A 25474-nucleotide genomic window follows, 5' to 3' on the forward strand; every position below is an offset into this window, starting at 1 on the left:
GAATGTTATGCGATCAGCGAGCAACATGGCTAATGCCTTTCACACAGCTTTGTCTCAACTCCAAAGAGCCACAGAAGTAAAAGCTCATAATAATAATTGAAACAATCTTTGAAAAAATGACTTACCAAGCATGGCAAACAACTCAAATATGTAGAGCAAAATGTTCTGAAGCGGCTTCACTTCAGCTTCGATTGGAGCCGTGCTGGGGGCGGAGTCTGTGAATTTACTCTGTTGGTGTCATAGCCCCTGTAGGAGTTCAGAGTTAAGAGGTCAAGAGTTAATATTTCCATTGTAACACCTCCAGATTTGACATAGAAACACTCATTTTTAACACTGGATTTTAACTACTATCATTTTACACCTCAGAGTTACATTAAAAGAATGTGACTCTGCTTAGAGTAAAATTAACTCTACTTTTGCAAGGAGACTATTAACACCAAAAAATTTAACACTTTTGAATTTGCTGTGTAGGTTTGAAATTCTTTTTTCCCCTTAATAATAAAAACCTTCATTTAGAAACTGCATTTTGTGTTTACTTGTGTTATCTCTGTCTAATATTTACATTTGTTTAGTGATCTGAAACATTTAAGTGCGACAAACATACAAAAAATTGGATATGAGGAAGGAGGGAAACACTTTTTCACAGCGTTTTATACACCGCTCAAAAACATTAAAGGAAGATTGAAAACATATCAGAGGTTAATGGGGGGAAATATCAAACTGATATGGGTTAGTTATGTGCAATACAAAGCAAAATTCAAGGTGGTATCAACGATAGTGATCTGATTCTGATATTTTGTACATACATTTAATGTGTTATTACTGTATTTTAAATTATAGCTCCATAATTATTAGAGGACATCAGACTACTTGTTCTTATTGTTTAATTATGAAGAATTATAATATAGATATAAAGAACCTGAAGCTTTCTGTTAATCGGTATCATTATATCTTGTTATTTAAAATGTATATACTTGCCTGGACATTTAAAAAAAAAATCAACATTCACACTTTCCCTCATTCACAGCAGTGCTGTGCCACACTCCAAATTTTGGTAAATTTTGATCCAATACCAAGTAAATACAGGGCCAGTATTTAGGCAGCTAATTGAGGGAGAGTAGTGTGCCATTGCTTAGGAGATGAATTCTCAATTTGCAAATTCTGAACACAGTTTAATTACCACTATATCACAATTGTTATTTTCTACAATAATTAGCTAACACAACAAAAAACACACCTTTCAGGTTTTAATGTGTTTTGAAACTGGGTTTTTTTCTGTCTCTATAGCACACAAAAAGGTTCCGCATTTTTCATAGTGCATGCTTGAGGTTTATTTTTTGCAAAGAAATAATTAACACAGTTCAGCAGGCTACATACTGACCTTGAAGGATAGAAGCAAAGTATCGATCCAGTGGTGCTAGTATCAATCCAATACCAATACTAGTGTTGGTATCGATAATATTGATATTTGGATCGATCCACTCACCTCTAATATCGGGCAAGTACTGTGTTAGAGACAAAGGAAGCCACATTGTTTGATGGAAGTTAACATTTCCAGCCTACACAGGGATTAATTCAAAGAAGCCCCACAAATCAAAATAGAAAAAATGATGCAGCAGGATATTTTTGCTCAAACTTCATTGCAGCCACTCAAAATGGTACTCAGTAGTTTGTATATCATCCGTATGCTTGTTCTCATGCCTGGCAATTTGGGGTATGGTCTTAATGAGACAGTGGATGGTGTCCTGGATCCCAGATCTGGACCAGGTCATTACTGAGCTCCTACATAGTCTGGTTATGTCAGATGGACTGATACATAATGTTGCAGAGGTCTTCCCTTGGATTTAGATCAGGTGAGCGTGGGGGCAAGTAATTGCCTACATATCTTTGCCACATGGCATTCTCGTGCACCAGGAGAAACCGATGACCCGCTGCACCAGTGTAGAGTCTGACAATGAGTCCACGGAATTCTTCCCGATACGTAATGGAAGTCAGGTTACTGTTGCCTGGCCTGTTTAATCTGTAGCTCTGTAGCTCAGTTGTCACCAAGTAAATGTAAAGTTTCACTGGCACAGACCTGCAACAGAAACGTTTCAAGAAGCACACGTGTCAATTAAAAGTATGGCAATATTAAGCTCATGCAGACCCCACTTTTTAAACAAAAGGACTGATAACAAAACAGCAGCAGTGATGATGTTGTAATCATTTAATGTGGACCTGAAGTCTGTCAGCCAACACAGCGAGCTCATGTTAATTGAAAGAAAACATTTTTTAAGTGTACGAAAGAAAACACAGCGCTGTTTATGAAAGTACTGTTAAACCTTTTACTTGGACAAAGCTAGCGAGAGTCCTTCATCAAACCATTTGATCAACAAATGTGAAGAAAAGCAAACTTTGTAGCTGCTCCATCCAGAGCTCTTCAAACTGAAAACTCTGCAGTAAAGCTACAGATGTTACATTAAAATATGAAGATGAACTGTTAATCTTATTATTAACTGTAGTTTACTTTGAAGTCTGAACTTTCAACACAAGCTGAAATAGAGACTCAGCGTGGTTGCAGCTTGTTGCTACGTCAGCTTAATTGCATGTCGGTCATGTGATTTGGAGACGCGGCACACAGAGTGTTAATAACACTCACCTTCATTCCGCTTTCAAAGTGTTAATGCTATCTTATCTTAATAAACAACACTTTCAAATGCAAAACTAGAGTGGCACTAGGAGTGGCAAGAGATCATTTCACCATGCCAGCTCTCTAGATCCGCACCTGTGCCGGTCCAGTGTGTGAGGCCAGCCAGGGAAAAGTCTACCTCTGCACCAGTACCCACCTTGCAGGTGGGAGCGACTGGTGCTCAGCAGGTGCCTGCACCCGTTCCTGCTCCCTGGAGGAAAGCAGCCAAGCAGGAGAGGTCGGGGGGCGCAAGGGAGCTGCTTAGCTGGTGCCGGAGGTCAGGGTCGTATCATATCATTTAGGGTTAGGTTGGCGGCCGATCTGCAGGACGGTAAAACAAGCGGGACCCGCTGCGGGTTAGGCAGTGGCGGCAAAAAAGTTCAGGTGGCCTACCTCTAACCCCGTGATGGAAGCAGAACGCTTCAGGCGGCCTGCCACGGATCCGGTGGCAACGGCGTTGCAGCTCCGGCAGGCGGCCACGGGTCCGGTGGCGGCGGCGTTGCTGCTCCAGCGGGCGGCCACGGGTCCGGTGGCGGCGGGGTTGCAGCTCCCGCCTCAGCACCACCCACGATTCCCGATGTACCGGCCGGGCTGCAGGACGTGGCGGCCCCTCCGGCACGCAGACCTCCAGCTCTGGCTCAGCGGATCCCTCCGGACCTCCGAGCTCCTCCGGTGGCAGCGCGGGCTCACCAAGCTCGCTGAGCTCCTCTGCTGGCAACGCCGGTCCCTCCGGCTCGTTGAGGTCCGCCAGCAGCGGTGCGGGCTTCTCAGTGGGTGGCTCGCTGGGCTGCTCCGGCTCACAGTGCTCCTCCGGCTCGCCGAGCTCCTCCGGCAATAGCTCGCTGAGCTCCTCCAGCATTAGCCCGCTGAGCTCCTCCGGCTCACAGTGCTCCTCCGGCTCGCCGAGCTCCTCCGGCAATAGCTCGCTGAGCTCCTCCAGCATTAGCTCGCTGAGCTCCTCCAGCATTAGCTCGCTGAGCACCTCCGGCTCACAGTGCTCCTCCGGCACGCTGAGCTCCTCCGGCTCGCTGAGCTGCTCCGGCTCGCTGAGTTCCACAGCTGGCGACGCGGGCTCCTCCCGCTCGCTGAGCTCCTGCTCGGGCATGCTGAGCTCCCGCTCGCCGAGCCGCTGCCGCTGGACAAAGTCTGGGGTTTCCCGAGCTTGCACTACCCCCCGGGCTTCATGCAGGGTGCGAAGGAAGGCGGAAACTTCCTTAAGCTGGCCGAGGTAGGGACTTCCCTCCAGGATTGCCTCGATGGCATTTAACCCCACCACTCTTGCCCTTGCGTTGGTGGTGTGAGTTACCCAGTCCATCAGGCGTTGGACGCGTGTGAGGTCAGGGCTGCTGGAGTGGGTAGTGGAATGGAGGCTGCCGCTGGTGGAGAAGATGGCTGAGGGGTGACTGCATGCGGATGAGATGACGACGGTGTTACAGCTGCAGATGGTGAAGCAGCGGGTGGTGTAGATGGTGAACGGGATGAAACGGTAGGCGGTGAGGTAGATGTCGCGGGGAATGATTCAGCAGGTGACGGCCGAATTACTAGCTGGGCGATTGGCTGTGGTACGGCGACCAGCTGGGCCGCTGGCTGCGCTTTGGCTACCGGCTGGGCAGCTGGCCGTATAAACATAGCCCCAGAGTAAACGGTAGAGGTGAGTGACGAAGAATTGTCCATATGACTCACCACAGCCGGCTGTTGGAAAGTTTTAGAGTCTGACTGCGGTGAGGCACGCCGGCGGCGCAAGCGTCGCTTCTGTAACGATGCCGGGGCCAGCGTATCAGGCTGAGGTTCCACCAGCCGGCCGGACAGGAGAGCAGCTGTGTGATTTTGAGCTGCCGGTCCTTGGTCTGCTGACTCAGCAGGTGCCGCAGAGGTGAGTGGAGATGTGGTGAGGTGCAGAGGGCGTGTGAAACGTTTCCCCCGCAATGGAGGGTCCAACAAGCGAGCTGCAAGCGACGGCGGGGAGGCTATCAGCCTATGAAAAAAGAAATAGGCAGCAAGGGCTCCCAGGGAGGTTGCCATATCCTCCTCGCCCGGACAGCCCAAACCAAACAGCTCAAAACAGGAACTTTCCCTCAGCGTGGTTATAATCGAAATTAGTCTCTTAATGTCCAAAAAGCTCACAGATGAGGTGATTGATGATAAGAAGGAATCAAAAAATACGACCTGTAAGTGTCTCTGATGTGGATCTGCCACCTGGATAATGCTCCGACAGTATTTCCAGAACTGGGCGAGCAATTCCTCCTGTGAGACGGTCCTTGAGTCCGCTGGGCCCATAATGGCAGGATCGTTCTGTCACGGTCTGGGGGGCAGACCGTGGGGGATGTTGGAGAAAGGACCCAAACGCTGGACTTAATGAAATGAACAGTGGGTTTATTTACAGTGAGGTAAATGTACACCACACATTGAATCTCCAAAAGTGCTCCCTCGACTCCCGTGACGTGTCTTCTCCCAAGTGCTGGTATCCCGTGCTCTCTGCCCCTGTGCCTTCACACACCCCGTGTGTCTTGCAGTCCTGTGTTCCACTCTCCTGAGGAAAAATCACAGACACAGCCGTTATGGCACCAACTCCAGCAGGCATACACTGACCAGCACTACAAACACTGACATGGAGTCTAACTCAACGATCCTGCGCCGGAGGAAGCTCCATCGCTCTGTTAAGTAGCTCCCCCGACGATCCTGATCAGAAGCAGGTGTGTGGTAAGCTAGGCGTGACCAGCAGCTGGCAGGGCCACACCCATCAGGCCTGCAGGTGGCTGTCCTTCATCCTCCAGCCTCACACACACACACACACCAGCATGGAACACAAGAACACAGTGCAGCAAACATACATCCAATACACTAATAACAATAAAGGTCCACACTGTTCACGAACCCCGAGTCCCCGGAACCGGGTCCGTGACAGTACCCCCCCTCTACAATGCTACAATGTTTAAATTGGTAGCTTGCTGACGGCTGACAGCATCCGTCCCAAATCACAGTCATACCTGGAGCAGGCAGGGTGAATCTAAAGGGGGGCATGGGGTGTACTAGACCATATTTATTTCAAGGCTTTTAGAATATCGTCTGCCTGTCTTGCCTCATATTCCTGGAATTCATGTTGTCTCAAGTCTCGGTTTTTCTCAGGTTCAGGTGTCTCACAGTGGAAATTTATGTTTGTTTTATGGTTTGTATTGTTTTGATCTTAGTGTGTATTGGTGCGTACAGTACTGATTTTGTTTGCATGGTTTTACCCTGATATTTATATTCCATGTTTCAGTGTTTCAGTGATGTTAATCCACTGTGGACTGGGCGGACAATAGCAGGCGCCTGTTGAACTGTGGGCGGACCTGTTGCCTGATCTTGGGGTGCGACGGGTCATTTGCAGATGGACCGGCCACCGTAACACAGCAACCCAGTCCATTCCTGCAAGAGGGGTGACAGTGGGAGATGACGCGTGTAATCGACAGCAGGGCAGAGGTGCACCTATGCTTGCATAGGTATGTGAGAATCGCTTTCCCCACTTTTGTGCACCCAGTGCAGCTTTGTCAGGGGAGGGTCGCAGCGGCCATGCCGACTACGTAGCTGGCCAATGTCTGTCTGTTTCAAGGCGGTACTACGAGGGAGGCTCCGTTTACAGTAATCAAGCTCAAATTGTGGAGTGCAGCTGGGCTGGGCTGCAACGCGCCCTTCAGGCAGAGACAGGGCCGAGATACGAGGTTCCTCCGTGGATTTCTGGCTTGCGTGGTCTCTATTTAAGAAGAGGAATTCCTTCCCTGGTTTTAAATAAAAGGAACATTTGGTCAGAGTTCTGGCCTCAATATAAGAGTGGCTACTTAGCATTGATATGTAAAACAGTTTTGAAACTGGGTTTTTGGAGACCTGTGATGTAAATTTTTCTGTCTCTAAAGCACGCAAAAATGCCCCCCCCCCCCCCCCCCCCCCCCCCAACGACCCATGTGAAAATAATAAGCAATAGCTTTAAATTACAAAAAAGTGTTTAGTAGCCCTGTATTTCGCATTGTTCAAATTTACATTAAGAGAATCTGCGATGAATGTTTCAATAAATCTGTTTCAACAAATAAGTGTTATTTTCTTTTCCTTTCTCCAGTCAACAGATTCAGTGTAAATGTGTTGGTATAACTTTAATGTGGTAATATGCTTTTGTTTGTATGATTTGGCACCCTCTTGTGGCCACAGTTGGCACTTGGGAAGTTGTTATGCCCAGCTAGTTTGCTCCAAGTGCTCAGTGGAGGTGAAACCTTTGCCCACGCATGCCTGTAAGTTTCCATTACATACTATAACCTTAACTATCTGATTTGTGATGCATGTGTAATGTGAGTATACTGAGTTACTATTTCAGCTGTGTGGTCATTACTCATTTGTAAAGCTACTTGTGTGCTAGCGACTGTATATTAGCATGTGCTTGTTAACTTGCTATGATCAATAATGCTAGTTAACTGAAGGTGATGTTTATGTTTAATTTAGGCAACCTTAAGATTTATGTTTTTGCTGGTTGTCATGAAAACTAAGTTTCAGTTAGTACATTATGTATGTTCAGTGAATGAGAAGGTAATTATCTGTTTTGTGTTTATTTAGTTTTACAAAAAGAAAAGAGAAAGGAGAGTAATGAAAATGGATAAAGGATACCATGTATAAGAAGCCTCAGTAACATGGCCTGTAAACTGGAGATGCAGATCGAAGTAAAGAAGAATCTCAGTTCAAAGCATTCTCTTCTTCTCATTCTGTTCACTGTCTGTCAAACAAGCTAAATCACGCCCACATCTAGTGAGGACAGAACAGTAAATGTGTCTTTCTAAAGAATCTCTATCTGCACTGAACTTTCATACTGTAAATGACTGAAATGCCAACTTGGAATAAAGAGGAGAATGAGTAATATATTTATTAGGAAGTTCGCAGATTGTCTGTCACAAAGCTCATCACTTAAATCAATCAAAAGATTTAACCTGTTCCTCATTTGTGTAAATAAAGTTTTTATATTTTATAGGAACACAATCATTTATGACAGTTGATTCAACAGAAACTGTATCAGTTATAACGTACATTTATCTAGAACCACCAATGTGACACAACAAACCACTGAATGGGCACATTCATGTATTCATGGAACAAATAATATCTTAAAAAATGAACGCACACATAAAATCAGTACACAGAATCACTGACCACATGATTAAGAAATGTTGTTGTAAAAGCTGATAGAAACTTTGTTTGTTTTATCAGTTCTTCACCAGTGAAGTAAATCAGCCACAAACAGACACTTTATCATTCATGATATCATATCATATACACAGTAACACCACAATAAGTACAGTGTCGTTGTTGTGCAGCAACACCACGCTATGATGTTAGTTAACTTAAACAGTAGGTTTCACAAATATTAACATTACTTTGAATCCTATACAGATGTTTCAGTCAGCATGCAGATGTTCACATGACTGATGTCCAAGATTTTTGTCCTCCTGTTGCACTAGTTTGGACTATGATGCAGCTTGATTCATGTAGATGGTTTCTGTCTCTGGTTTGTTGAACTGTCTTGATCTAAACCAGCTGAAGAAAAAAACAAATTGAAATGAAACTAGTTTTTGGTTCATTTCTGTAATTATGAATAATAAAAATCGACTTAATCGACTTAAATAGAAGTAAAATTAACCCTGTAGCCTGTAAATAGTTATAAATGACTATCATAGAAGCAGCTGGCTCACCACTCAAATAAGACCAGTGTGCTCACAAGCAGTATGATTCCCACAGTCTTCACTACAATGCAGACACCGAACAGTTTTCCTGACTGTTCATCTGCAAGGCAACGAGATTTTAGAGCAACAAAAAGATGAAATAAAAGAAAATTGAACATTTCACATTAAACACAGCCCCCTGAGGGGACGCGACTATGATGCTTTCTATGTGGCTTTGTCCTGTTTTCTTTTCACTCAGATAAATCTAACTTGGAGCTAACCCCAGTTGTCAGTTTGAGACATATTAGTCTTGAGTCTTAATTCTTCAGCTTATTGTAGAGTAGTGTTACTAGAAAACTTAATATTATCACCTTCTGTTATTTTGTGACCATTTTTTTTTATTTGTGCATTTCTTCTTTTCATGATGAAAGTGGCTGTGCTGTGTTTTTTCAGCTAATTTAGGATAAAGTTAATGTTTTTTTATAGGCTTTTTACCGTCCTTATGAATATAAATGTAATATAATAAATATAATAAATAATAAAAAAATTAAAATATGTTTGTCTCTTTTTTTAGCACTTTATGTAAGACAATTACTTTCTGACATCAATTTACAGTTTAACGTTGAAATATTGATGCAAAATGCATTTGATTACCACTTGAAGTTATATATGGTGGTGGTCAGAGGGCCTGGTGGCGCCAGTGTTCGGCAGCCTCGCCTCTGTCAGTGCGCCCCAGGGTGGCTGTGGCTGCAATGTAGCTTGCCATCACCAGTGTTTGAATGGGTGGATGACTGGATGTGTAAAGCGCTTTGGGGTCCTTAGGGACTAGTAAAGCGCCATACAAATACAGGCCATTTACCATTAATGTTTGTTTTCGTGGACAAGAAAAAGGAAAATATGTGAATACAACACATCAGTAGCTTCGGCCTTTACCTGTAACAGACACACGAATCTCTGCTGATGTCTGATTACCCAGATCATTAGTGGCCACACAGTAATAAACTCCTCCATCTGTTACATTGAAGCTGTAAATCTCTCCTTCAGATACTTTCACAGCTCCATCTCTGCTCTTCTTGAACCAGGTGAAGCTGCTGACTGGAGGTTTGGCTCTGCTGGAGCAGGTCAGGTTCACCCAGCTGCCTGCTGACACCAAACCTGATGGACTGATGGATGCGGAGGTGTTTTTAGGAGCATCTGAGAAAAAGAAAGAAAATGATATCTCATAAATTATGATTAGTTGGCAGGATTTTAAAAAAAAACCTTTGATTGTCTTACATGAAACACTGAGAGTCTCTTCTGTCTCTGCTGTCTTGGTGTCTTTTCCTTGGTTCACAGGATATCTGGCAGAGCAGCTGATCTTCTTTCCATCATGTGTGTCTGACAGAGTGATTGTTTGCTGGATTTTAGTTGTAAAGCTTCCATCTGTGTTTTCCTCTATTTCGTTAGGAGAGTCTTGTTGGAGATTCCAGGTGAGTTGAGGAGGGGAGTGTGGACAGGGAGTGAGAGCTGAGCAGGTTATAGTGACAGACTCCTTCTCCTTCAGATCACCTGGGATTGCAATATCGGGCCTCCAAGGAGAATCTGTGGTTTAACATGAAACATAGTTTGTACACTGATAATACAGGAAAGACAGAATAAAATAATAATAATAATAATTTTCCATTCAAAAATCATGAAACTGAAAGGACTCAGCATATACTTTTTTAACTCTCAAAGAGCCAAAGAAGAACAAAACTGTTTCTCCAAACATTAACATAATGGTAGTGTTTAACAATAGAAAATAGAGAGAGAAAATATTTGAATAGGTATATTTATGTGACATCTGACCTGTTAATAATACAATTAGACTTTTCATTGGTTAATACTAATATCAAAAGTCTCTTACCTTTAATTGTTATTTTAAGAGGATCACAAGAAGCTGTTGCTTGGAACGGCCAGTTCATAATTCTGAAGTAGTATGTGTTTGTATAATTTGTGATTAAATTGGAAAACAGAGTGGTGCAGCTTTTCTCCTTCAGGTTTCCTGTAATATTCATTGGATAGATGTTAACTGTCCCACTGTTGTTGAAAATCACATTTTCTGGATGTGCAAAAATATCATAATTATTTTTAATCCACACTCCAAACATAGGTCTTGTGCTGTCAAACTTTACTGGTCCAGCATCACTAAAGTTACATGGGATTTGTAAACAAGATCCACTCAGAGCTTCCATCTCTGTTGGTGCAGTGATGAACAGGTTTGTAGAATCAGGACAAGCAGCCAAAGAGTCTGGGAATCCAGAGAGCAAAATTAAAATGTGCAAATCTAAATGAAGAGAAAATTCATATTTACAAAACTGACTTTAAGTGTCGTGGGTTTGCTTTTTTCTCCTGTTCTTTCTACACCTTCGGTACAAAATGTTTCACTTAACTTACAAATATAAAGTGTGTGACTTTGTAAAGTTTCTCTATCTGCACTGATCTGTCAGACTGTAAATGACTGTAATGAGACGGCTCACTTGGAATAAAGAGGAGACTCAGTAACATGATGCCTGTCATGATGTTCACAGACTGGACTGTCACAAAACTCATCACCTGTATAAATAAAATACATAATTACACAAATAAAATATCAAACTAGAAATTATCTTTCATAAGGTGTTTGGGTTTTTTGTAATAAACACAGTTAGTAAAATTTAAAAACGAATGTCTTACCAAATGATCAGACTGCTACAGACGAGAGACGACAAAGTAAAAGTGGTTTCAGCAGAAACAGAGCGAGTGAAACACTTCTCTGTTTAGATGTTGTCATGTCAAAGCAAACAGGCCTGTGATGCTTTTAGTATTCTGTCTTTCTTTATTCAGTCAGTCTTTTTATGTTCCCATCATGCACACTCCTGTCACTTCAGTAACTGCCACTCCTACCTGCCTGCTTCTACATTCACCTGTGCTGACTCTTCCCTCACACGATAACCTGTTCCTCATTTCCATCAGTTGTCTTCTTAACTGACTTTTTCCTATCACTTTATTCCTGATCTTCATTATTTGTGACTATTGGCTGCTTTGACTTTTTGACCTTGCATTTTTCCCTTAAATAAAGACTTTTAAAATCTTACATCTCACTCCTGAGTAGGGATGGGTATCGTTTAGGTTTTATCCGATACCGGTGCCAAATCGGTACTTTTGAAACGGTGCCGGTGCTCAAACCAGTGCTTAAAGAATGGAGAACACAAAATTGGTCCAAAAACCTCTCATGTTCAGCTGTTTTTTGTAAAAAGATAACAATGTTAGCCTTTTCTGCAGCTATGGGGCATATATGGTATCACTCTTGGCTGGAAGCAGTGCTTAAACAATGGAAAAAACACAAACTTTGTCCAAAACCTCTCATGTTTAACTGTTTCCCACTTTTTCTTTGGTCATTTTAGCCTTTTTGGCCAGGGTGAAGGGAGTACCTGCCATCAAACAAGAAGACAGCCGCATGTAGCTATGATGATGTTTGCTAGTTCACCTTACATGCATTAATGTAATAACGTGGTTAGCCTACTCAGCGTAAATTACACTCGAACAACATGAAGCTACTCACGCAGAGAAGAACGGCTGCTGCATCATCATCCTCATCATTTCTGCTACACTGGCAGGGCTAGGGGCCAGGACTCTCCTCTTTGTGTTTTTGGGGGATGTTGCATAACAGGCAACCCATCCGCAGTAGAGGTGCTTGGTGTGAGGTCTCGCAGCAAGCTATCAAATACGGCGCATTTCTGGGCTTTAAAAAAAAACGCTATGCGTCGCCAGGTGTTTCATCAGATTTGAGGTGTTACCTCCTTTGACAGTATCACAGTATCAGCTTAAAGCACTTGTTGCAGGCTGCTGAGTTTGCATATTTTGCTGTGAAGTACAGCCAGACTTTTGACCGCTTCGCCTTGGGCATTTTTAATCTGTAGCTCTGCTCTAAAAGAACGTACGTACCTGGGCCCGCCTACTATCCTCGGAAACGTAAAATGATTGGCTAGAAGTGTATCACAGCTCAGGAAAAAAAAGCACCGAAATAAAGCACCGAAATGTGCGCTGCTTTTCGGTCTGGTTACTACCGTTTATGTCATGGCATCGAACACCGGTACCCATCCCTACTCCTGAGACATGCTGTTGGCTCACAATCATTCTGTAACATAAATGTATTTTTTTAACAACTGTTTTTGAAGACAAACGTGTTATCACACAGTATCACGACTTGTATTACCCAAGACTAGCACTGCTTATTTCAAACTTCTGTTGTCTGTGTATTCAAAGCAGTGTTGGGAAATTTTTCATGTGTGTTTCCCACACTCACTGAAATAATAGCTCAGGTTCAAATTTAATCATTTGAGCCCCCAAACCCCCTTTTTTATATGTTTCTTCTCAGTTTGCTGGCTGGATTTACACAGTGCTTTTCTTGTCTTACTGAACACTCTGATCACTTTTAACAACATGTCACACATTTATTTCAAGATTTCGAGCTCCCATATGAATAACAAATCCCATAAGAAGATACAAAACATGTTGGCAGGAACATAAAGACTCACATTTAAAAAGCTGAAGTATGTGGAGATTACATTTTGCAGAACTATTTCTGTTTTTGTGGAAAAGGAGTTCCTCCTTCAACTTCTGCTTCTTGATATAACCACAAGAAATCACCTGAAAACAGTTATTACAGGTGAAGTTAAGACAAAAACTGAACTTAAAAAGTGGCAGGATGTTGTTTGTGTAATTTCACTAAACTGTAAAATGTAATGCTTATTAATGTAATGCTACTTCACTACAGTTCTCGTATTTTCTTCACCTCAGTTTCTTCACCTCAGAGTTCTTTGTAGCCTTCACTCGTCTTTACATGTCTTGCTCTCCTCCTCGGTCTGTCACGGCCTGGAGGATCTGATTAGTGGTTTTGTCTCTCTCTCTCTCTCTCTCCCTCTCTCCTTCTCTATCTCTTTCTTGCCAGGGCAGAACTCACTGCGGGTTCACGCCCTCGGCCCACGCCCCTCTGAAGAGGAAACACCTGGGCCTCATCAGTGCAGGCAGAATTTAAGCCAGGGAGTGGCTTCTACTCTTCGCTGGATCGTTGCGTGTGACTCGCATCAGTGCAGCCTAGCTCAGAGCAAGTTCACTTTCGTTTCTCTGCGCAATCCTTCTAACGTGTGTTTGTTCTGTACATAGATCCCCTGGATCGACCTTGTGTTCCCTGATTGGATTCCTGTTTTTGCGAGTGTTTGGAGAGAGACTGATTGCGAGTGGAGATTGCCTGAAGAGGAGCAAGTGTCTTTTTCCCTACCTGGATTCCCCCGGAGCCTTTTCCCCTGTCACCACTTTGTATATAGCACCACCCCTGGACTACTGGTGGAACTGTAATAAATCTCTACATTGTGCCTCTAAGCTTCTGAGTCCTGCGTGTGAGTCCTCAAGCGAACTGTGACAGGGTCATAGTGCCCCAGGTTTTTTTTTTTTTTGTTTGTTAGCTTTTGTGTTCAGTTTTTGTCCAGTTGTAGCATGATCACCCCTCTGATTTCCACCTCCGGGATACAAATATAGATGTGGACGCATGCATCATACTTCAGTTTACTAACACATGAACATGCAAATCTGTGATGTGTTTTAACATCTCCTGACAGCAGATGTAAAATAATCAATTGAAACTATTAAGCTCACCTGATGTCACTGCACAACAAACTGTCGTTATTGTGGTGAAGCTTCTCACAATATATGATTTATTGTTGGCACTGAAAGAACCACTCCAGACACAGCAGAGAAACCCATTTATATGGCAGCTTTTGGCTGACATGTAAATCTATTTATCAACCAATAAATGACTGATTAAATAAAAGCAGAAACATATAAACACATTGGGGAAGTTTGTTATCAGTCAAAGTTTCTGCCACCTGTGTGAGTACAGGCACACAAATTTCTGTGACAAACCTTTGCAATTTCCTTTCTTCCACACATGATGTCATCTAAATATGATCTCTAGTGATTTAGTCAGCCTTTTATGCACATATATGAACACACGAATCAAACTCAGAGCTCTCTGAAGAGAAGAAAACTACTGAAGTGTAAATTTCATACCATATCAGTCATCAAATACATCATATATTAACCAGTTACATCTTTATTAAAGTCTAAGCAACATTAAAGTCTAATGTCCAAACAGGATTTAAAGCAGTTTTTCTAACTAACATTAACATGGTAATACCTGAAGCTAGAGCTGGGCGATAGAACGATAACGATATGTATCGCGATATAACTTTTACTCGATAGAGAAATTAAACTATCGCGATAGACCTCGCCGCTCTTGTCCTCTTAAAAAAAAAAGGTCAGCCAATCCAAATTAAGTAGCGCAGAGCCGAACCAATCACAGCTGCAGCGTCACGTCGCGTGACTTGTTACGTACAGCACAAGTGCCAAGCCGCACGTGTGTTTGTTTGGGAAGCAGCCAGCGGGTAATGGAGCCAGCGCGTAATGGAGGAAATGAGTGTGCCAACTAGAAAAATCAACCGAGCGTGACGGAAGAGCCATAGAAGTTCCGTAGTGTTAAGGTATTTCGGCTATTTCAAGTCTGACAAAAAACAGAGTAGCGTGCACTGTAAATTGTGCCGAAAGCAAGTCTGGAAATACAATAAACTGGTACATGCGTCACACTGTGCGCCACGTTATTGTTTCGGTGAAATGAATTTCTACAATACTGTTACTGTTAATTCTACTCTCTGCAGTGTAGAAACGGAAAATCTCCGTTTTCAAAAATACCCGTGTACGTGTGGACGTAGCCTCAGTCTCTGACTGGAAGCGCTAATTCGTCATTCGGCTTTTGTCAGACTAAAGTAACTGTTAAAACTGTTTGAAAAGCTAAGCTATACAACAAGGAGAGATTGAGAATTTCCTTTTAGTTCTCAGTTTATTTGATATTGACAAAAGTTAGTCAGTTATTATGGGAAATAAATATTTAAATAAAAACAAGCTGCTGATTATTTCGCATTTTACTTGTGAGCAACGGCACATTTAAATCTTACAAATATAGTTATTTGGCTTATATCGTGATAGATATCGTTATCGCCTGAAATGAAAAAAACATATCGTGATATGAAAAAATCTTATATCGCCCAGCTCTACCTGCAGCAGGAGCAGGGTTTGTTTTTCTTTAGAGAAAGGATCACACCCATAGAGAGACAACTGAAAATATGTGGAGGCAATATAAAATGCCAGAGGGCTCCACTGTATTATATCACAGTAGATGTTAAACTATTAAATGGTGTGTGATGCTTTATATTAATGAAGACATTTACATCATAAATAAAACTAAAAACCTAAAAATTTGTGTATAACAGTTCACAGAAGTGCAGGAAAAAGTTTCTGTCACAATTTCCTATACAGTGGAACCCCGACTTACGAAATTAATTTGTTACCGAGGGTCTTTCGTAAGTCGAAAAGTTTCGTAAGTCGAAGCACCCATCGCGCCTTTTGAGTGAACGATAGGCTATAGGCTAATTGCTAACTGCAACAACAATACGTCGTTCAAGTGGAACAGCGAAGCACCAGTACGAAAGCCAAGGGGGTTGCCACATGATTCGGAAGGCATTGTGGGCATTGTAGGCATTCTGGGCTCAGCCAATCAGAGCCAGAGAATTTCGTTACGCGGGCATTTTGCCGTTTCACGGGCAGAAATATTGCCCTTAAGTGCCATTTTTCGTTAAATGGGTTATTCGTAAGTCGGGGTTCCACTGTATAGGGTTAGACCCCCGTTTAATATTCAGATACTTCAGATTCACAGCTCTATCTCTGTTCTTCTGAAGTACAAAGTCTGGTCATCTGTTCATGACCAGAAGCTGAAGCATACAGGTTTTGCAGCAGGGCAATTATCAAAAATAAACCATCAAGTCTGCCTCTGAATGTCTTAAAAGAAACAAAATAAAGAGCTTTTTAAGGCCTTGTCAAAGAGTAAACTTAATGACACTGAGATGGTGTGGCATGACCTTAAACAGACAGTTCATGCTCAAAAACCCTCCAATGTGACTGAATTGGAACAATTCTGCAAAGATGAGTGGGCCAAAATTCCTCCAAAGCTTCATAAAAGACAACTGCTAAAAAGACATTGCTAGTTATCACAAATGCTTGATTGCATTTTGTGTTTACTTGTGTTATGTTAACACATTTAAGTGCGACAAACATACAAAAAATTGGAAATCAGGAAGGGAGGAAACACTTTTTCAGAGCATTTTATACACTGCTCAAAAACATTAAAGGGAGACTGAAAACATATCAGAGTTTAATGGGGGACAATATCAAACTGATATGGGCTAGTTATGTGCGATACAAAGCAAAATTCAGGGTGGTATCAACGATACGGCTCCAATACCGATACTTTGTTGTATTTCAAATTATAGCTCCATAATTACTACAAGACATCAGACTACTTGTTCGTATTGTTTAATTTTGAAGAATTGTAATATAGAAATCAAGAACCTGAAGCTTTCTGTTAATTCATGTGATTTGAACATGTATATCTTGTCATTTAACATATATATACTTGCCTGGACATTTCAACAAAAACATTCAACATTCACACTTTCTTTCATTCACAACAGTGCTGCGCCACACTACAAATTTTTGGCTTTGATCCAATACCAAGTAAATACAGAGCCAGTATCATTTACACTTATCTGATGCGATGTTTAAATTGGTAGCTTGCTGACATCAACCACCCCACATTCCAGACATTTATTTCAAGATTGCCCCAAATTAAATAAAAAATTCCTCAAGAGCACAAAAAGCATGCTTTTATAGAAATCCTATATGAACATGATGACACAAATTTAAACAGCTGAAGTATGTGGAGACTAAATTTTGCAGAACTATTTGTTTTTTGTGAAAATCAGTTCCTGATTCAACTTCTGTTTAATCAAATTACATATGACCACAAGGAATCACCTGAAAACAGTTGGATGAAGTTACTACAGAAAACTAAGCTTAAAAAGCGGCAGAATGTTGTTCGTTTAATTTTGCTAAACTGTAAAACACATTTTGTCACGGCACTGGAACTGGTGACCCAGTCTTTGTGTTCTTGGTTTAAGTTTATTCTTTGAATTATTGTTTTTTGTTTGTATTGTATTTATAGTTTCTGGTTTCTAGGTTTTCTGTTCAGTTTCTATGCCTCCCCTGTGTTCCTGGTGCCGTGTCTCTACAGGGTGGGCCATTTATATGGATACACCGTAATAACATGGGAATGGTTGGTGATATTAAAGTCCTGTTTGTGGCACATTAGTATATGTGAGGGGGCAAACTCCTCAAATATGGGTGGTGACCATGGTGGCCATTTAGAAGTCGGCCATCTTGGATACAACTTTTGTTTTTTCAATAAGAAGAGGGCCATGTGACACATCAAACTTTTTGGTAATGTCACTAGAAAAACAATGGTGTGCTTGGTTTCAACGTAACTTTATTCTTTCATGAGTTATTTACTCATGTAAGTTTCTCTTTGTTCACAGCCATTGATATGTCGAAGAGGTAACGTGTTTTCTTTTTGTCCGTTAATAATCATGTGGCACTGCACATGATTGCAGCTAGCAGGTTGTTATTGCTATCCATCAAGTCTAAAAACAACATGTTAATACTTGGAGGTTCTGAAGGCTGCTCCAAAAATTATCAGATTATATTTTAAATATTTGTTCAGTTCTCTTCTAAACCCCAGCTGTCTATTGTAGGTTTTGAATGTTTACTAAACTAAAAAGAAAATTGTTCTAACATCTCACCTGTTTGTTTTTATTCAGGCATACATGTATACTAAAGAGATTAAGTTTGTGTTTCTGTCACAAAATCATAGTGCTTAACTGTATGAGGGTTATTAGATATTATAAAACATATGATACGTAAATTCTCTTTTTTTTGCTTAAAGAAATCTACTACATCATGTGTAAATGTTTTTATGTCATGTGCCATTTTGTATTGCAAATATTAATGACAGTTTAACTAAGAGGCGATGGCAGGAAAGACTCCGGAACTGTAATGTCATCAATTACACTGCCGTTCCAGTTGTAGAACGATCGCGCTGTGTTCTGGGGAAATCTCGACTTCCGAAGTCCAGACAAGCGAAAATGCGAGTACGGATTTGCATACTTGAGAACTGAGAAATGGCCTAAGAGTCTGCAGTCTATGAACTAACCACAACTAAAGCCAGCTAACAAATGTGAGCTCGCTGGTGAGTAGCCTTCATTAATAGCAATAATGTGGGGCGATCATGGCTCAAGAGTTGGGAGTTCACCTTGAAATTGGAAGGTTGCTGGTTCGAGTCCTGGTTTGGACAGTCTCGGTCGTTGTGTCCTTGGGCAAGACACTTCACCCGTTGCCTACTGGTGGTGGTCAGAGCCTTCCCTCTGTCAGTGCGCCCCAGGGTGGCTGTGGCTACAATGTAGCTTGCCATCACCAGTGTGTGAATGTGTGTGTGAATGGGTGGATGCACGTGTGTAAAGCGCTATACAAATACAGGCCATTTACCATTAATAGTAATAAAAATCACACAGCATAAGAAAGGATTTATGAAAACATGTTCTCCCTCAGATGACATACGAAAGCTACTCCATTTGATGTGGCTGAGCCAGTCTAAAGATACCCCAATAGCAGCTTTCTCCTTAGATCTGGAGAAGGCTTTTGACAAAGTTTTTATAATCTTGTTGCAGTGTGGGTTAGGTCCAGATTTTCTAGACTGGGTTACTTTGCTATACAAAGAACCAAAGGCGGCGGTAATATCAAATGGTATGATTTCACCCTTTTTAGTTTGTCACGTGGAACTCATCAGGGCTGTTCTTTAAGTTCTTAATTTTTATAGAAACATTGGCAGTGAGTATTACATCAATTAAAGGTGTGATAGGTGGGCAGCAAGAAAACAAACTTCTCCTCTATGCTGATGATATTCTTGCCATTATGACAAGAAGATTGAAACGCAATATTGTTTCTCACCAGCCTCTACAGTGCAATAAGCAATACAGTTTAAAAAGAATAAGTACAGTTTAAAAAGAGTAAATACAGTTTCAAAAAATTTGTTTTAAAAAAGGAGCAGCAAAAAAGGCATAAATAGCATAAAATTTAAGTTCTAAAACAAACTCCAGTCACATTCGCTTGGGTAGATAGCATCAGTCCTTTCATAGTAGGGGATGGAATAAATTAGGTAGTGTGTGTATCTGGGGAGTGTATTTTGTGTGTGTGTGTGTGTGTGTGTGTGTGTGTGTGTGTGTGTGGATAGGGGCAACACAATCTGCTTGTTGATCTCAGAGTGTAGCTGTGTGAATGGGTGTGTGGGTGGGGAGGGGGCACAGACCATTTATCAGTCTCACGGCTTGTGCAACGAATCCTTCCAGCATCCTGGTGGTTCTGCTGTTGATGCTCCTGTACCTCTTGCCAGACAGCAGGAGTGAGAACAGGCCATGAGAGGGGTGGTGGGAGTCTCTGATGATGGCGATAGCTCTGCGTGTGCAGCGCTGGTTGCAGATCTCCTCAAGCGGTGAGAGAGGGGCACCAACAATCCTCCTGGCAGTCTTAACAATCCTATTAAGTTGACGCTTCTCATAGGACTTGCACCTGCTAAACCTAGCTTTAAAACTTTGCGTCAGGATGTTTTCAATTGTGCCTCTGTAGAAAGTTGTGAGATGAAGTGTGCAGAGTCCTGCTTTCCTGAGTCTCCTGAGGGAGTGGAGACACTTTAGTGCTTTTTTGATAACTGCTGTGGTCTTAATGGAGAAGGACAGGTCATCAGCAAAGTGTACACCCAGGAACTTAACACTGCTGACCCTCTGCACAGCAGCACCATCTATGGTGAGGTCGGTGTGGTGATCTCTGCCAGCCGTCCTGAAATCGATCACTATCTCTTTTGTTTTGTCGACATTGATAGTGAGATTGTGGGATCTGCACCACACTCCAAGCTGCTCCGCATCCATTCTATAGGCAGACTCATCGTTGTCAGTGATGAGACCAACCACAGTTGTGTCGTCTGCAAACTTCAACTCTCCTTAGTGCCGCGTTTAATGGACACCATAAAGGCATTTTCTGAGGTGTCAGGTTATACTATTAACTGGGGAAAGTCTGAAGTAATGCCACTATCCCCACTATGTTATCCATACATGGTAGAAAAATTCGATTTTAAATGGGTACCTAGAGGGATGAAGTATCTCAGGATTAGGCCAAGCCCAGTTATGGAGGTCCTACCCCAACTCAATTTTGACTGAATACGACTAAAAATAAAAACAAATATAGAAAAATGGGGCAAATTAAAAATCTCATTGAGGGGCAAAACTGGTTAATTACTCGGGAAAAAATCAAGCTGGACAGGAATGGTTAAGTATAGAGTCTGAGATTTATACTCCTCTCGATTCAAAAGTATGCTCTCTCAAAGCCGCACTTCAACGAACCTAATTTTGCTTCACTCTAGCCATGTATGGCTCAATATACATAGAATTCTTAAAATATCACCTCGTGTGCAGTTTTACTTATCTCTTTGGAACAATCCAGCTATTTGTATAGGGGGAAAAAAACAAACTGTGTTTTGGAAATTGTGGAAGTCTCATGGCATAAATGTTGTTGGTGACTTATTTAAAGATGGAATTTATGTCCTATATAGATCTTGTCCAAACATACAAATTGGAACGGGAAGGAAAATTTTTGGAGATATTTGCAAATTAGACACTACAGTACAGTACAGTACGTCCTGAGCTGAAAGACTGGATTAGAACTGCGTCCTATGAGTCCATGCTGAATAAACTTAAAAATGATACAGAAGACAAAGATAAATATTGGGACTAATTTTGGATCTATCTAAAACAACCAGGAAATCATGACCCTAATTTCATAATCTGAAGGATTATTATCTGTGACCACCGGTCCAAATGTTACTTTACTGTCATTTTTATTTGCCCGTTTCTGTGTTTCTTTCCTTGGAACCCACTGTAAGTGTCACAGTCTGGCGGAGGCAGACTGTATGGAGTTACGAAGAGGACCCAAAATGCAGACACGAAAGGAACTTGGAACCAAAACTCGAGTATTAACAAAAGGCGAGCTGTTTAATGAGGCTGGTAAAAAGGGTACAAACAAAGGGCAAGGCAAACTGAAGAAAAACTAGCATTAACCTAAATGTAATGTAACAGTAACCTAAATGGGTGAACTAAACAAACGACAAGAAAAACCTGGACATGAAAGTTGGAAACATAGCGTGGAGAACATAACGTGAATAACAGATGACCTGACAAAGAATGAACAGAAACGCACAGGCTGTGTCCCAATTTAGAGACCGCACGCTTGAAGTACGCTCAGTACGCGTACTACGGACGGTGCGTACTATAAGTACGGGAAATGCGGAAGTGAGAGGCTCGTGAAATGGGACGGTCTACCCTTTGAATTTGCGTCACCAGCTGTGCCTGCCCGTACCACCCCTCCCGATCGGCAACATGGACACAGACCACGTCCTGAGGTGTCTGCCCTGGAGGAAGTACCCCCTGACCACGATTATTGTCATCAGGCAAGTAGCCCTTAGTGGTGCATCTGCACAGTGCTGGGATTTCACGTGACAGATCTGTATTAACATGCTTGTTGTTACCATGTCGTTTTCCCACTGCCATGATTACAATCCAGTGACATGGCAGCTGTCAGTTTCACCAGCCCTGCAGACCCAAGTGGAGGATGATGCGGTGGACAGTGGGAATGAGCATGCCTGAGCAACATCTGGGGACGCCTTTGTGGGATGCTCCACTCAGTACCTGGCTATGCGAACCGGGGGTCTTACCTGTGGCACCTCCCTCATCTCTCTGGTCCTGGTCCAGTGGACCAAGCAGCACTGCCCGTGACTCCCTGCTCAGGCAAACGTCAGGCCTGGTTGATGATGTATGTGCATGCTGGCACACTCAGGTTTATCCTGGACCACAGTGGGCAGTGCATTTCCCACAATCATGTTGTGTTTTACGTTGCACTGTTTTTATTTTCACAATTTGGCATGTGCAATAGGTCAGGTCCCCTGAAATTGTGTTATGTAGTTTGTGACAGACATGCACTCACAGTTTGGATGTTCTGGCTGTTTTATTTACACAACTAAAATAATCATGTTTGTGCAAAACAAAGGTTGGAGCGCCAGCATAAATAAAGTGCAACTATGTACAGTGGCTGTCTTTGGACACGACTCAGTCCTTTTTCTGCTCCACTAGCTTTTCGAGGACACCTATCAGCCTGTCCATCCTCTCTGCTCTCTGTTCCTCCATTTGGCGTTGCTGAGCCATGTCCTCTTTTATTAGGGCAATGAGCTCATCCTCCCCGTCCCTCCTCCTTTTCGCCACCCGTGCCTCAGGCGGCTCCTCATCCTCCTGCCCCTCCTGGTGTGGGAGTGGGTTGCCCACTGCTGCACTGGGCCCTGGTGTGTCCTCCTGGATGGAGGAGATTAGGACATGTGGCCTGGTGGAGGGCCTCTGTCCTAGCACCTCATCCATGGCACCAAACCAGGGCCATGTTGCGGCAGTGGGCTTCCCACTTGCACCCTCGCCTGTCGCTTGATACTTGCTCTCCTAAGGGCAGAGTACATCACAAGTGGCAGTTGGCTACAACAGCAATATTGCAGGTTTACATAGGTGACTTCTCAGTGTTCCGTGTGCAGCTACATCTGTCACTATCACTGTACATACTTTGTTTTTCCTCTTCAGGTTCTCTCATTTGCGTTTGGCCTGCACAAGGGATATTTTCCCCGCCAGATCCATCTTCTCCACGATTTCACTGACAGACAAAATATGAGAGCACATGTATATCAGGTCATTCTGTTTATGGCATCCACAGCAGGATGTACTGGATTAGGACCACAGGGCAGAAAGTTCACTGTCCCTTGTGCCTCATACTGTTGCTGTACCTCCAACCCACTGCGGCTGAGTGTTTCGCACCCGTGAACAGGTGCTTATTGTCACGGCGGAGTCGGATGAGGTCTGCCATCTGCTCCTTGGTCCCTGTAATGCAGCATGACATTGGATTACATTCCCCACCATCCTGCACTTCTGTTTTAGCAGTTCTACGTTTGCTGTCTGTTCAGCATATACAGCTGTATGGGACATACACACTGAAATGTGTATGTATGTATGTTGAAAAGATGGCGCGGCCACGTCCAGACGCCTTCCTGACCGCTCCGCTCCGACTATCCACTTTTCTTGTTTTTTACCTATTTTTTGCTCTGGTTTACATCCCAAAATCCTCTAGTCTTATAGTATTGACAGCGGATCACTTGTAAACATCGGTGCCAAGGTTGCACATCTAATCTTGGACACTTTTAAACCTGACCCTTCCTGGCCGCCAGAGATTCTACGTGGCGCGGAGAACAACAAAGGACGGGCCGCTCATCCGAGGCACAGAACAAAGAAGCGCCGGGGAAAACGCGCTGGTATTAGGAACAGACTGAGACAGCAGGCGCATCGCGCACCACTGCCCAGTATCCTACTGGCCAATGTACAATCCATGGAGAACAAGCTCGATGACCTAAGAGCAAGGGTCACCTTCCAACGTGACATGAGGGACTGCAACATTCTGTGCTTCACGGAGACATGGCTGACCCCCACCGTGCCGGACCAGGCCGTAACTCCGTCGGATTCATTCTTTGTGCTCCGCGCGGACAGAACGGCAGAGTCGAACAAAACCAAAGGTGGGGGAGTGTGTTTCATGATAAACAGAAAGTGGTGTGATGCCAGGAGCATTTCTACTCTCTCCAGCGGCTGCTCGCCACATCTGGAGTTCCTGAGCATTAAGTGCCGCCCTTTCTATCTGCCCCGTGAGTTCACCTCAGTCATCGCCACGGCGGTCTACATCCCACCCCAAGCGGACACAGGTATGGCTTTGTCCGAATTACATGATGTGCTGAGCTCGCTTCAAAACAAGGACCCGGGCGCAGCCCTCATTGTAGCAGGAGACTTTAACAAAGCGAACCTCAGACAAGTCATGCCAAACTTTTACCAGCATGTCTCGTGTCCAACGAGAGGGGATCGGATTTTGGATCACTGCTACACGCCATACAAGCAGGGCTACAAAGCTGTCTCACACCCGGCTTTTGGGAAGTCTGACCACAACGCCATCTTCCTCATCCCCCAGTATAAACAAAGCATACGGAGGGAAGACGTGACCAAGAGGGAGGTAAAACGGTGGACTGCCCAATCAGAAGCTACGCTACAGGACGCACTCAACGACGTAGACTGGGACATGTTCAGAGCATGCGCAGTCGACATCAACGAGTTTACGGAAGTAGCAGTATGCTTCGTCAACATGCTAGCGGAGGAGATTATCCCCACTGCGAGAGTCACCACATTCCCAAACCAGAAACCGTGGATGGACAGATCGATCCGCACTGCAGTAAACGCCAGGACCGCCTCCTACAACGCGGGTCTCGCCACTGGCGATATGAGCGCCTACAAAGCGGCCTCATACGGCATGCGGCGCGCGGTGAGAGATGCCAAGCGCCGGTACCGGGAACGTGTGGAGTCCCGCTTCCACCAGGGCGACACACAGAGTATGTGGCACGGACTACGCACCATTACGGACTACAAAGCCAGGGACACTGCGCCGATCAACGCCGACTCTGCATTCACCAACGACCTGAATCAGTTCTACGCCCGTTTCGAGGTTAGCCAGGCGGCTAATGCTATCTACCGCCTGACTACCGAGGACAGTGACGTCATCAGCGAGAGACCGGTGACCAGCATCGCGGAGCATGACGTCCAAGCGGCACTGAGGAGAGTGAACACAAGGAAAGCGGCGGGGCCAGACGGCATCACCGGCCGTCTGCTGCGCTGCTGTGCTGACCAGCTAGCAGGTGTGTTCACTTACATCTTCAACGAGTCCCTGGCGAAGTCTGTGGTCCCCACATGCTTCAAAAGATCCACCATCATCCCTGTGCCCAAGAACAGCAAACCCTCATCCCTGAACGATTACCGGCCAGTTGCACTGACCTCGGTAGTAATGAAGGTGTTTGAGAGGCTGCTTAAGAACATCATCATCTCCTCCTCCATCCCAGACACCACAGATCCGCTGCAGTTCGCCTACAGATCCAACAGATCCACAGAGGATGCCATCGCCCACGTCCTACACACCACTCTCAGCCACGTGGACAAGAAACAGGGTAACTATGTGCGAATGC

The 25474-nt window shown here is 43.6% G+C and overlaps 1 protein-coding gene and 1 pseudogene across 1 annotated transcript; both read right to left on the minus strand.

Annotated features, from left to right (window-relative positions):
- Positions 1 to 2972: 2972 nt before the first annotated feature.
- Positions 2973 to 4945, minus strand: LOC146567583 (uncharacterized; annotated as a pseudogene).
- Positions 4946 to 7989: 3044 nt separating this feature from the next.
- Positions 7990 to 10914, minus strand: LOC146567584 (B-cell receptor CD22-like). Its single transcript, XM_085287518.1, has 6 exons — positions 10842 to 10914; positions 10229 to 10612; positions 9619 to 9924; positions 9277 to 9537; positions 8374 to 8464; positions 7990 to 8218 (listed from the first exon to the last, which is right to left on the minus strand). Exons 1-6 carry the CDS (start codon positions 10912 to 10914, stop codon positions 8149 to 8151), a joined length of 1185 nt encoding a protein of 394 aa, XP_085143644.1. The 3' UTR covers positions 7990 to 8148.
- Between the last annotated feature and the right edge of the window lie 14560 nt (positions 10915 to 25474).

Source organism: Mchenga conophoros, linkage group LG9, assembly GCF_057382185.1.
Source record: "Mchenga conophoros isolate Kocher_MC1m ecotype Shallow Benthic linkage group LG9, M_conophoros_male_GT1.1, whole genome shotgun sequence".
Taxonomy (NCBI): Eukaryota; Metazoa; Chordata; class Actinopteri; order Cichliformes; family Cichlidae; genus Mchenga; species Mchenga conophoros.